At 40.3% G+C, this 14,159-nt stretch overlaps 1 protein-coding gene across 1 annotated transcript in view; it reads right to left on the minus strand.

Annotated features, from left to right (window-relative positions):
- Positions 1 to 2,271: 2,271 nt before the first annotated feature.
- LOC100992112 (translation initiation factor IF-2) overlaps positions 2,272 to 14,159 on the minus strand; it is a 120,221-nt gene continuing 108,333 nt past the window's right edge. The window contains 1 exon segment of the mRNA XM_063607041.1: positions 2,272 to 3,303. Within this exon segment, the coding sequence (XP_063463111.1) occupies positions 3,012 to 3,303 (292 nt within the window). The 3' untranslated portion in view covers positions 2,272 to 3,011.

Here is a 14,159-nt window from a genome sequence, read left to right on the forward strand (position 1 = left end):
TACCCAGAATTTGGGTTGCTGGATTATATGCTTTGAAATTTATAGCACAGCAGTGTGACTATAGTCAATAATAATGTATCTTTCAAAATAACTAAGAGGGTACATTTCAAATGTCTCATCATAAAAATTGTCAGTAAATGAGGGGATGGACATGTTAATTAGTTTGATCTAATCATCCCACATTGTATACACATATCAAAACATCACATAAATGTGTACAATTATGATTTGTCAATTAAAATAACATTACTTAAAAAAATAAGTAACTTGTTCAAAGCCCCAGTTGGGATTGATGGAGCTTGGACATGCACCAAGGCTGTTGCTTTCAGGCCCGCAGAGTCCTTGGTCCACGAATGTTGAAGCCCTACCTGAGATTTCTACTGAGATCAGTGTAGGGATTCAATGTCTCAGAATCATCCCATCCTCCAGGGCCCAGAAGTCCATGACCGCTGCCTCTACCCCCGACCCTACTGACCTGAAATGTGGCCCCTGCTTTCATTTCCAGGAGCATACAACACTTACACCAAGCATTGATGGGTTTTGTTGACTTCATTTGAGATGTGGGGCTGTGGAGAGGGTCCCATGATCCTTGCTTGGTGTTGGCCAACTCATTGACTTCTCTCAATTGACTTCACCCTGCCCTTTTCTACTCACCTCCTCTGTCATGGATTGCTCTGGGAATTCTGAGCCCTAGTTCCTTTATTTTGCAGATAACCTGCACTCTTCTCTGCAACGAATCCCAAAAGTATGTAGTTGAGCTGACTGCAAGGTGCTTGACACGCAAGAGATTCCACAAATGGGATTTGGCCTCTGGAAAGTGGTGGTAATTCCAGATTTATGTGGATGTTACTTTGTATTTCCCTATAAAATATATTCTTTAAACTATCAAGCTCTTGGCTCCTGGATGCAGTCCGTTGCTGGTGGCAGTGGGCTGGGTACTGCCTCCGGGGAGAAATGCTGCCCACTTAGAGAAAGAGAAAACGGTTCTCTTTAAGAGGCAGAGGGAGGTTTCCAGTGCCAGTTTGTTTGGAGGCAAAATGGCTGTTGTATTAAAATTGGCCAAACTTGGGCTGGTGCCTTGTGTGTTTAGAGCTCAAAGCCACGATTGTTTTCTTTTTTTTTTTTTTTTTTTTTTTTTTGGTGGTCGGTTTTCCATCCTATTGCTTGGCAGGTTTCTGCTAATAGTTTCGACCTCAAGAGTGCCAATATACAGACACTAATATCACCTAATATGTGTCAGTCTGTAGTGCCTACTATGTGCCAAACATTGGAGATAATATAATGATGAACAAGGTAAACATGGCACTTGGAAAAGAGAGTCTAGTACCCACTCTCAGCCCACCCCAAAGAGAGGCCAGAATTGGGCTTCCAAAGATCTCAGATGTCCTTGCATCATCTCCCTGAAAAGGGCGGGTGAAGCTTTGGTGTCTGAAGAGAATTTGGCTGGACAATCCCCCAGGTTTGGAACGATGGGAAGCAGCTGCCATCTGTGTTTAAGGTGAGAAGCAGAGGAGTGGCTGGATATCAGAAGATGCCAAGATGAAGAGAAGGTTTTGTCAGTTCCTATGCATAGTGGAGACCTGTTACAGTGAGGGTCCCTGGGGCTGAGCCTGTGGGTCGGTGGAATGATGCTGTGAGGACGGTCTTGTTATAGCAGATGGCCCAAAGAAGGTTGACGGATCATGAGCAGCTGGAAGAATAGAGAGTTCGGGGGATGTAGTTCCTACCTGGCTTTCCAACAGTGTGTAAGCCCAGAATTCTTACATAAGCCCGTGGAGAAGGGAAAGGAATGCTGGTAACAACAAGATTGCATTCTCCACCTGCCAGGCATCCAGGGACTCAGAGCAGATTTAACTGAAGTTACAGAAATAGGAATGCGACATTTCCTAAATTCGGGTGTGCTGGAGCAAAATGGATTCCCTCTCTGGTTTGTGGGGAAGGAGAATGCTAACAGACAAGACTCCAGGTTTTTGCTCTTAAGCCTGGTGCCTAGAAATGCATTTTCTACTGGATGTAGACAGAAGCTCCATATAGACATATCCATCGCTGCATCTCTCATGCCTTGTGTTCTCCCTAATTTTCCCTTTTTAAACCACAGAGGAAGAAAGTTCCAGCATCACTTCTGGCCTCTCAAGACTGAGTTAGGTGGCCAGGTGGGGTTATTCATGCCTGTAATCTCATACTGAAGGGGCGGCCTGCCCGTCCACACCTGTGGGTATTTCTAGTCAGGTGGGATGAGAGACAGAAAAGAAGTAAGACACAGAGACAAAGTATAGAGAAACAACAGTGAGCCCAGGGAACCGGCGCTCAGCATACCAAGGATCTGCACTGGGACCCGTCTCTGAGTTCCCTCAGTTTTTATTGATTATTATCTTCATTATTTCAGCAAAAGAGAATGTAGTAGGAGGGCAGGGTGATAATAAGGAGAAGGTCGGCAACAAATATGTGAGCAACAGAATCTATGTCATAATGAAGTTCAAGGGAAGGTACTATGACTGGACATGCACGTAAGCCAGATTTATGTTTCTCTCCACCCAAACATCTCAGTGGAGTAAAGAATAACAAGGCAGCATTGCTGTAAACATGTCTCGCCTCCCACCATAGGGCAGTTTCTCCCATCTCAGAATTGAACAAATGTACATTTGGGTGTTATATAGAGACATTCAGTTCCCAGGGGCAGGCAGGAGACAGTGGTCTTCGTCTTTCTCAACTGCAAGATGCTTTCCTCTTTGACTAATCCACCTCAGCACAGACCCTTTATGGGTGTTGGGCTGGGGGACGGTCAGGCCTTTCTCATCCCACGAGGCCCTATTTCACACTATCACATTGGGAGAAACATTGGACAATACCCAGCTTTCAAGGGCAGAGGTCCCTGTGGCTTTCCACAGGGCACTGTGCCCCTGGTTTATTGAGACTAGAGAATGGCGATGACTTTTACCAAATAAACTGCTTGCAAACGTTTTGTTAACAAGGCACGTCCTACACAGCCCTACATCCCTTAAACCTTGATTTCATACAACACATGTTTTTGTGAGCTCCAGGTTGGGTCGAAGTGGTTGGGGCAAAGTGGCTGCGGCAAAGCTACAGATTAACAACATCTCAGCAAAGCAATTGTTTAAAGTACAGGTCTTTTTCAAAATGGAGTCTCTTATGTCTTCACTTTCTATGTAGACACAGTAACAGTCTGATCTCTTTTTCTTTTCCCTACATATCTCCCTTTTCGTTTTGACAAAACCACCATCATCATCATGGCCCCTTCTCGCTGGTCGCTGTCTTTCTGGAGCTGCTGGATATACCTGTAGACTAACAATAGAAAAGACAGACATACAAGGATTAATACAAAATTTGCAATAGTGGAATTTCCGGTAGTTTTAACCCAAGTGACAGTGGGCAAGAGGACGGTGTGGGTGCTGCAGCACCCAGGCAGTCTCCCACCTCCTTTGTCTCTTAGTTGCTGTTTCTCATAGTTTTCAGTCTTTCTCCTCACCTGCTCACTCGCGCCTTTTATCTCTTTGTCTCCCTTCTCTTATGGTCTCTCTCTCTCTCTTTTACACTATCTCTCTCCCCAGTCTCACTTTCTGTGTCTGTCTCTGATCTCTGTCTCTTTTTCTTTCTCTTCCTCTCCCTGGCTCTCCACATGTGCCATTTTCTTGGTGGATGGCAACTTCATCTGTTCTGATATCACCATTTTGTTCGCCCTGCGAGTCAATGATGCTCGATTGCGGGTTTTCTGCCTCTGCGGAGGCACTTTCATTTGCATCTCTGATGGGTTCATTGTAGAACTTCAAATGTCTAGTGCGTATCCAAACAGGAAGCTGATTTTCTCCTGGTGAAACACAAGCAAAACCTCTCCCCCATGTTATCACCTTACCTATTTCCCACGTTTTGTTTTGTTGTCTTTCCACCAAATCAGTTTTCCCTCATGTGGGCTGCTCTTTTCACCAGTAAAATGTTCTGCAGAAGTAGTGGTCTGATTTCTATGTATGTTTAGAAAATTTACAGTATAGAGTGTTTCATTAAGTTGCATCTGGGGAGTGTTATACTCCTTATTGTCTTTTTCCTTTTTTTGTTTAACCAATTGAGCTTTGAGTGTTCTAAACAGGACAGGTAAGATCTGCGTCTGGCACAGCCAGCCAGAACTCCTTACCCTCTGCTTCCCTTTCTGCCTGTGACTGAATGGATATGTCAGGGTCTAGTAGGGGATCCAGGAAGAGGAAGCCTCATTAACTTCTATTCTGCAGCAATTGATGGCCACCCAACTTGAACAGTGGGGTTTTATCACCTCATGTACTAAGACCAGAGATAGCTGATGCCAAGGTTGGCTAAATTAGTAGCTTGAGATGTTAGGTTTTTCTTTTGAGGTTTCTATGCTGCTATTGTCTTCTGCTCTTGGTCACAGAGGCTGCCACAATCTGCATGTCAAGTCCTCATGTGACAATATCCAGAGACAGCAAGGAAGAGGTACAGTTTATTCCTGCATGTTTCTTAAAAAAATGTTTTTGATAGAGAATAATTGTACACATTTATGGGGTCCATGTGAGATTCTGGTACATGCATGCAATGTGTAATGATCAAATCAGGGTCTTTAGGATATTAATCTCTTCAAACATTGATCATTTCTTTGTGTTGTGAATATTTCAAATCTTATTGCTATTTAGAAATATACAATAAATCCATTTATCAGGATACAAAATCTTTGTACAAAAATCAGTAGCAGTGCTATACGCCAACATCTATCAGGCTGAACATCAAATCAAACCCTTTTATAATAGCTGTAAAATAAAATACTTACAATATAACTAACCAAGGAGGTGAAAGACCCCTACAAGGAAAACTACAAAACACTGTTGAGAGAAATCATAGGTGACACAAACAAATGGAAACACATTCCATGCTCATGAATGGGTAGACTCAATATTGTGAAAATGACCATATTGCCAAAAGCAGTCTACAAATTCAATGCAATTCCTATCAATATACCATCATTATTCTTTATAGAACTAGAAAAAAAATGCCAAAATTCATTTGGAACTAAAAAAGAGTCTGCATAACCAAAGCAAAGCTAAGCAAAAAGAACCAATCTAGAGGCATCACATTACACAACTTCAAACTGTATTACAAGGCTATAGTCACCAAAACAGCATAGTGCTGGTATAAAAATAGGCACATGACCAATGGGACAGAGTGGAGAACCTAGAAATAAAGCCAAATACATAACAGCCAACTGATCTTCGACAAAGTAAACAAAAACAAAGTAGGGAAAGTACACCCTATACAACAAATAGTGCTGGGATAATTGGCAAGCCACATGTAAAAGAATAAAACTGGATCCTCATCTCTCACATTATACAAAAATCAACACAAGATGGATCAAAGACTTAAATCTAAGATCTGAAACCATAAAAATCCTAGAAGATAACATTGGAAAACGTTTCTACACATTGGCTTAGGCAAATAGTTCATGACCAAGAACCCAAAAGCAAATACAACAGAAACAAAGATAAATAGATGGGACTTAATTAAACTAAAAGCCTCCTGCACAGCATAGGAAATAATCAGCAGAGCAAACAGATCACCCACAGAGTAGGGGAAAATTTTCACAAACTGCATCTGACAAAGAACTAATGTCCAGAATTTACAGGCAACTCTAATCGGCAAGAAAAAAAATAATCCCATCAAAAAGTGTGCCAAGGAGATGAATAGATAATTCTCAAAAGAAGATATGCAAATGGCCAACAAACATATGAAAAAATGCTCAAAATCACTAATTGCCAGGGAAATGCAAATCAAAACCACAATGCAATACCACGTGTAAAATAAACAAAAATAGGGCCAGGCGCGGTGGATCATGCCTGTAATCCCAGAACTTTGGGAGGCTGAGGTGGGCGGATCAGGAGGTCAGGAGTTTGAGATCAGACTGACCAACATGGTGAAACCCAGTCTCTACTGAAAATACAAAAATTAGCCAGGCATGGTGGCGGTTGCCTGTAATCCCAGCTGCTCAGGGGGCTGAGGCAGGAGAATTGCTTGAATCTGGGAGGCAGAGGTTACAGTGAGCTGATATTGCAGCACTGTACTCCAGCCTGGGCGACAGAGCGAGACTCCATCTCAAAAAAAAACAAAAACAAAAACAAAAAAAGCAAAAATTGATGTTGGCACAGATGTGGTGAAAGAGAACGCTTTTACACTGATGGTGGGAATGTAAGCTAACACCACCACTATGGAAAGCAGTATGGAGATTCCTTAAAGAACTAAAAGTAGATCTATCATTTGATCCAGCAATCCCACTGCTAGGTATTTACCCAGAGGAAAAGAAGTCATTATATGAAAAAGATACTTTTGCACACATATTTACAGCAGCAAAATTCACAGTTGCAAAACTATACAACCAGCCCAAATGCCCACCAATGAATTAGTGGATAAAGAAAATGTGTTATATATGTATATATATACACCATAGAATACTACTTAGCCTTAAAAAAGAATGAAATATTGGCATTCATAGCAACCTGGATGGAGTTGGAGAACATTATTCTAAATGAAGTAACTCAGGAATGGAAAACCAAACATTGCATGTTCTCACTCGTAAGTGGGAGCTAAGCTATGATGATGCAAACGCACAAGAATGAAACAGTGGACTTTGGGGGCTCAGGGGGAAGGTGGGAGGGGTTGAGAGATAAAACACTATACATTGGGTAAACTGCTTTGGTGATGGGTATGCCAAAATTTCAGAGATCACCACTAAGGAACTTATCCATGTAACCAAATACCACCTGTTCCCTAAAAACTATTGAAATTAAAAATATATATATACAACAAATTGTTACAGTCACTTTCTGTGATAATGAACACTAGATCTTATTCCTTCTATTATATATTTTTATACCCATTAATCAATCTCTTTTCAAACCCCTCCTATTCCCAGCCTCTGGTAACTATCATTCTACTCTTTATCTCCATGATATCAATTTTATATAGCTCCAGGGCACACAAGTCCATAACTGCGGCCTCTATCCCTGACCCTACTGACCTGAAACATGGCCCCCGCTTTGATTTCCAGGAGCATAAACTGCTCATATAAGTGAGAACATGCAATAGTTTTCTTTCTGTGCATGGCTTAGTTCACCTAACATTATGACCTTTAATTCCATCCATTTAGCTGAAAATGACAGGATTTCATTCTTCTTTATGGCTGAATACTATTCTATTGTGCGTATATTCCCATTTTCTTTATCCATTTATCCATTGATTGACACTTAGATTGATTCCATATCTTGGCTATTGTAAGTAGTGCTGCAGTAAATATGGGGGTACAGGTATCCCGTTGATACACCGATATCCTTTTTTTTTGGATGTGTAGCCAGGAGTGGGATTGCTGGATCATATGGTAGATCTGTTCTTAGTTTTTTGAGAAATCTCTGTACTTTTTTTCATAATGGCTGTACCAATTTACATTCCCACCAACAATATACAATAATTTTCTTTTCTTCACATGCTTGCCAGCATTTGTTGTGCTTTGTCTTTTTAATAATAGCCATTCTAAAAAGTGTGAGATGATATCTCATTGAGGTTTTGATTTGCATTTCCGTGATGATTAGTGATGTTGAATATTTTTTCATAAACTTGGTGATTTGTATATCCTCTTTTGAGAAATGTCTATTTTTTGATAGTTTCTTTTGCTGTGCAGAAGCTCTTCCATTTAATTAGATCCTATTTGTCAATTTTTGCTTTTGTGGCAATTGCGTTTGGCATCTTCACCATGAACTCTTTGCCCATCACTATGTACCGGGTGGTATTGCCTAGGTTGTCTTCCAGCGTTTTTATAGTTATGGGTTTTACATTTAAGTCTGTAGGCCATTTTGAGTTAAATTTTGTGTATGGTGTAAGGGAGGGGTGTTGTCTCTTCACTCTGTTGATTGTTTTATTTGACGTGCAGAAGGTATTTAGTTTAATATAATCCCATTCGTCTGTTTTTGTTGCTTGTACTTTTTAAGTGTTAGCCATACAATGTTTGTTCTCCAACGTTTCTCCTGTGTTTATTTCTAGTAGTTTTATACTTGTGGCTGTTACATTTAAGTTTTTAATCTATTTTGAGTTTATTTTTGTAAGTGATGAGAGATAAGGGTCTAGTTTTATTCTTCTGTGTTTGGATATCTAGTTTTCCTGGCACCATTTAATGAAGAGGGTGTCCTTTATTCAATGTATGTTCTTGACAGCTTTCTTGAAAATCAGTTAACTGTAAATATGTGGATTTATTTCTGGGTTCTTTAGTCTGTTTCCTTTGTTTTCATGTCTGTTTTAATACCAATACACGCTGTTTTGGTTACTATAGCTTTGCAGTAAGTATATATGTATGTATATATATATATATAAATTTTTTTTTTTTTTTTTTTTTTTTTGAGACGGAGTCTCGCCTTGTCACTCAGGCTGGAGTGCAGTGGTGAAATCTCGGCTCATTGCAAGCTCCGCCTCCCAGGTTCATGCCGTTCTCCTGCCTCAGCCTCCCGAGTAGCTGGGACTACAGGTGCCCACCACCACGCCTGGCTAATTTTTTGTTTTGTTTTTTTTTTTTTTTTTTAGTAGAGACGGGGTTTCACCATGTTAGCCAGGATGGTCTCGATCTCCTGACCTCGTGATCCAGCCACCTTGGCCTCCCCAAGTGCTGGGATTACAGACATGAGCCACCACGCCCAGCTGCTTTGCAGTATATTTTTAAATCAGGTAGTGTGAGGCTTCTAGCTTTGTTCTTTTTGCTCAGTATTGCTTTGACTATTTGGGGTCTTTTGTGGTTCCATATGAATTTCAGGGTTTTATTTTTTTTTCCTGTTTCTGTGAAGAATGTAATTGATAGGGATTATACTGAATCTCTAGATTGCTTCGGGTAGTATGGTCATTTTAACAGTATTAGTTATTCCAACCCACGAGCAAGAGATGCTTTTCTATTTGTTTGTGTCCTTCTCAATTCATTTTATCAGTGTTTTGTGGTTTTCATTGTAGAGGTTTTTTTTCCCCCCATCCTTGGTTAAGTTTATTCCTAGGTATTTTATTTTTGTAGCTATTGTAAATGAATTTCTTCCTTGGTTTCTTTTTTAGCTAGTTTGTTACTGGTATATAGAAACATTACTGATTTTTGTATGTTGATTTTGTGTCCTGAAGCTTTACTGAATTATACATCTGTTTTTAAAAAAAAATTTTATCTTTTATTTTTTGAGATAGAGTCTCGCTCTGTTGCCCAGGCTGGAGTGCAGTGGTGCAATCTTGGCTCACTGCAACCTCCGCCTCTCAGTTTCAAGTGATTCTCCTGCTTCAACCTCCCAAGTAGCTGGGATTACAGGCACCTACCACCAATGCCTGGCTAATTGTATTTTTAATAGAGACAGGATTTCATCATGTTGGCCAGGCTGGTCTCAAACTCCCAACCTCAGGTGATTCGCCCATCTTGGCCTCCCAAAGTGCTGGGATAACAGGCATGAGCTACCATGTCCAGCCTAATTTATCCATTTTAAGAGTATTTTGGTGGAGTCTTCAGGTTTTTCTGTTTACAAGTATAAGATTATGTCATCTGCAAAGTGAGACAATTTGACTTCCTCTTGTCTAGTTTGGATGCCTTTTATTTCTTTATCTTGTCTGATCACTCTGGCTTCGATGTCCCATACTGTGTTGAATAAGAATGGTGAAAGTGGGCATCCTTGTCTTGTTCCAGTTCTTAGATGAAAAGCTTTTCAATTTTTCCCAGTGAGTATGATGTCAGCCGTAGGTTTGTCATATATACCTTTTCTTAGGTTGAAGTGTTCCTTCTATGCATAATTTGTTGAGAGTTTTCATCATGAAGGAATGGTAAGTTTTACTGAGTGATTTTTCTGCATCTGCTGAGATGATCAGATAGTTTTTGCCTTTCATCTTGTTGATGTGATGTATCACATGTATTGATTTTGTGTATGTTGACCCATCTTTGCAATCCTGGGATAAAGCCAACTTGATCATGGTATATTATCTTTTTCATTCATGATTAGATTTGGCTTGGTAGTATTATGCTGAGAATTTTTCCATCTGTGTTCATTAGGAATATTGCCCAATAGTTTTCTCTTTTTGTTGTGTCCTTGTCTTGATTGGATATCAGGGTAATGTTGGCCTTATACAATGAGTTAGGAAGAATTCCCTCCCCTTCAATTATTGGGAATAGTTTGAGAAGAATTGGTGTTTGTTTTTCTTTATAAACTGTGTAGAAATCAGCATAAAAACCTATTCTGGGGCTTTCCTCTTTGGGGAGACTTTTTGTTACTGATTCAAACCTGCTATTAATTTTGAGTCAGATAAGGTTTTCTGTTTCTTCCTAGTTCAATCTTGGTAGGCTGTGTATGTCTGGGAATTTATCCCTTTCCTCTAAGTTTTCCAATTTGTTAGCATATGGTTGTTCATAGTAGCCTCTAATGATCCTTTTTATTTCTTTGGTAAAGGTTGTAATGTCTCCTTTTTCATTTCTGATTGTATTTATTTGGGTCTACTTTCTTTTTTTTTTTTTTTTTTTTGGTTAGCCTTACTAGTGGTTTATCAATTTTGTTTAACTTTTCAAAAAACCAACTTTTATCTTGTTGATTCTTTGCATTTCTTTTTTGTCTCTGTTGCATTTGGTTCTGCTGTTATTATTTTTTTCTTTCTACTAATTGTGTGTTTGGTTTGTTCTTGCTTTTGGAGTTCCTTGAGGTGTATTATTAGGTTGTTTATTTGAGATCTTTCTCCTTTTTTGGTGTAGGCATTTATTGCTACAAACTTTCCTCCTAGTACTGCTTTTGCTGTATCCCATAGGTTTTGCATGATGTGTTTCCATTTTCTGTTTAAAAAATTTTTTTTGATTTCCATCTTAATTTCTTCATTGACCCAATGATCATTCAATAGCACATTTAATGTCCATGTATTTGTACAGTTTCCAAATTTCTTCTTGTTATTGATTTCAAGTTTTATTCTGTTGTGGTCTGAGAAGATACTTGATATGATTTTAATTTTTAAAATTTTGTTGAGCCTTGTTTTGTGTCCTAACATATGGTCTATCCTGGAGAATGTTCCATGTGTTGATGAGATGATTGTGTATTCTGCTGCTGGATGAAATATTCTGAAAATATCTGTTAGGTCCATTTAATCTAAAGTGCAGCTTAAATCTAACTTTTCTTTGTTGATTTTATGTCTAGATGAACTGTCCAATGCTGACAGTAGGATATTGAAGTTCTCAACTATCATTGTATTGGACTCTATCTCTCCCTGTAGATTTAATATTTGCTATGTGTGTCTGCATGCACTTGTGTTGGTTGCATGCATATTTAGAATTGTTATAATGACCTTCTTTGTCCTTTTTACTATTTTTGACTTAAAGTCTGTTTTATCTGATGCAAGTTTAGCTACTCCTGATTACTTTTGATTTCTGTTTGTGTGGCATATCTTTTTCAATCCCTTCACTTTCAGTCTGTGTGTGTCTTTACAAATGAAGTGAGTTTCTTGTAGACGATGTTTGGTCATTTTTTATCAATTAAGCCTGTCTCTATCTTTTAGGTAGGTAATTTAACCCATTTTCAAAGTTATTATTGATAGGTGAGGACTTATTCCTGTCATTTTGTTCATTGTTTTCTGGTTATTTTGTATATCCTTTTGATTTGGTTTGGCTGTGTCCCCACTCAGATCTCATCTTGAATTCCCATGTGTTGTGGGAGGGACCCAGTGGGAAGTAGTTGAATCATGGGGGCAGGTATTTTCCATGCTATTCTTTTGATAGTGAGTAAGTCTCATGAGATCTGATGGTTTTAAAAGGAGGAGTTTCCCTGCTCAAGCTCCTCTCTTTGCCTGCTGCCATCCCTGTAAGATGTGACTTATCTCTCCTTGACTTCCGCAATGATTTAGAAGCCTCCCCAGCAATGTAGAAGTGTAAGTCCATTAAACCTCTTTCTTTTGTAAATTTCCCAGTCTTGTATGTGTCTTTATCAGCTGTGTGAAAATGGACTAATACAGTAAATTGATACCAGAAGTGGGTTGTTGTTGCTAAAAGATACCTGAATATGTGGAAGTGACTTTGGAACTGGGAAACAGGCAGAGGTTGGAGGGCTCAGAAGGAGACAGGAAAATGTGGGAAAATTTGGAAGAGATTTCCTAGAGACTTGCCCAAAATGCTGATGGTTATATAGACAATAAAGTCTAGGCTGAGGTTGTCTCAGATGGAAATGAGGAACTTGCTGGGAACTGGCACAAAGGTGACTCCTGTTATGTTTTAGTAAAGAGACAGGTGGCATTTTGCCTCTGCTGTAGAGATTTGTGGAATTTTGAACTTGAGAGAGATGATTTAGGGTATCCGGTAGAAGAAATTTCTAAGGAGCAAAGCATTCAAGAGATGACTAGGGTACTGTCAAAGGCACTCAGTTTTATAAGGGAAGCAGAGCATAAAAGTTTGGAAGACTTGCGCCTGACAATGCAATAGAAAAGAAAATCTCATTTTCTCAAGAAAAATTTGATCTGGCTGCAGAAGTTTGTTTAAGTAACAAGGAGTCAAATGTGAATCCCCAAGACAATGGGGAAAATGTCTCCAGGGCATGTCACAGGTCTTCATGGCAGCCCCTCCCATCAAAGGCCCAGAGGCCTGGGAAGAAAAGACGGTTTTGTGGGGTGGGCCCAGGGCCCCCCGGCTGTGAACAGCCTCGGGTGCCTGAGTCCTAGCCACTCCAGCTGCAGCTAAAAGGAGCCAAGGTACAACGTGGGCTGTAGCGTCAGAGGGTGCAAGCCCCAAGCCTTAGCAGTTCCACATTGTGTTGAGCCTATGGGTGCACAGAAGTCAAAAATCGAGGTTTGGGAACTGCTGCCTAGACTTCAGAAGGTGTATGGAAATGCCTAGATGTCCAGGCAGAAGTTTGCTGCAGGGGCAAGGCACTCATGGAGAACCTGTACTAGGGCAGTGCAGAATGGAAACGTGGGGTCGGAGCCCCCACATAGAGTCTCTACTGTGGCACCACCCAGTGGAGCTGTGAGAAGAGGGCCACCATCCTCCAGACCCCACAATGGTGGATTCACTGACAGCTTGCACTGTGTGCCTGGAAAAGCTGCAGACAATGCCAACCCATGAAAGGAGCCAGGAGGGGGTTTATACCCACAAAGCCTCAGGAGTGGAGCTGTGGCCTTTTTTCTCCCAAGGCCATGGGAGCCCACCTCTTACGTCAGCATGACCTGCATGTGAGACATGGAGTCAAAGGAGATCATTTTGGAGCTTTGAGATTTGACTGCCTCACTGGATTTTGGGCTTGCATGGCGCCTGTAGCCCCTTTGTTTTGGCAATTTTCTCCCAATTGGAATGACTGTGTTTACCCAATGCCTATACCCCCATCATATCTAGGAAGTAATTAACTTGTTTTTGATTTTACATGCTCATAGGCAGAAGGGATTTGCCTTGTCTCACATGAGACTTTGGACTGTGGACTTTTGAGTTAATGCTGAACTTAGTTAAGAGTTTGGGGGACTGCTGGGAAGGCATAATTGGTTTTGAAATGAGATTTGGGAAGGGCCAGGGGCAGAATAATATGGTTTGGTTGTGTCCCCACCCAAATCTCATCTGGAATTCCCACATGTTGTGGGAGGGACCTGATGGGAAGTAATTGAGTCATGGGGGCAGGTCTTTCCCGTGCTGTTCTCATGATAGTGAATACGTCTCACAAGGTCTGATGGTTTTAAAAAGGGTAGTTTTCCTGCAGAAGCTCTCTCTTTGCCTGCTGCCATCCATGAGAGACATGACTTGCTTTTTCTTGCCTTCCAACATGATTGTGAGGCTTCCTCAGCTATGTGGAAATGTAACTCCATTCAACCTCTTTCTTTCGTAAGTTTCCCAGTCTCAGTCAGGTATGTCTTTATCAGCAGTGTGAAAACAGACTAATACACCTTTGTTCCTTTTTTCTCTCATTATTTATTGTTGCCGTTTGGTGGTTTTCTTTAGTGGTGACGTTTGAATCCTTTCTCCTTTGTGTGTCTGCCCTACCATGAGTTTTACACTTTCATGTATTTTCATGATGGTAGATATTGTTCTTTTCTTCCCAATGTAGGACTCCCTTAAGCATTTCTTGTAGGACCACAATAAACAAGACACAAACAGTGTTTTGCTTATCTGGGAAATATTTTTTTCTCTTTTTTTTTTT

This window comes from Pan paniscus, chromosome 7 (assembly GCF_029289425.2).
Source record: "Pan paniscus chromosome 7, NHGRI_mPanPan1-v2.0_pri, whole genome shotgun sequence".
Classification (NCBI taxonomy): Eukaryota; Metazoa; Chordata; class Mammalia; order Primates; family Hominidae; genus Pan; species Pan paniscus.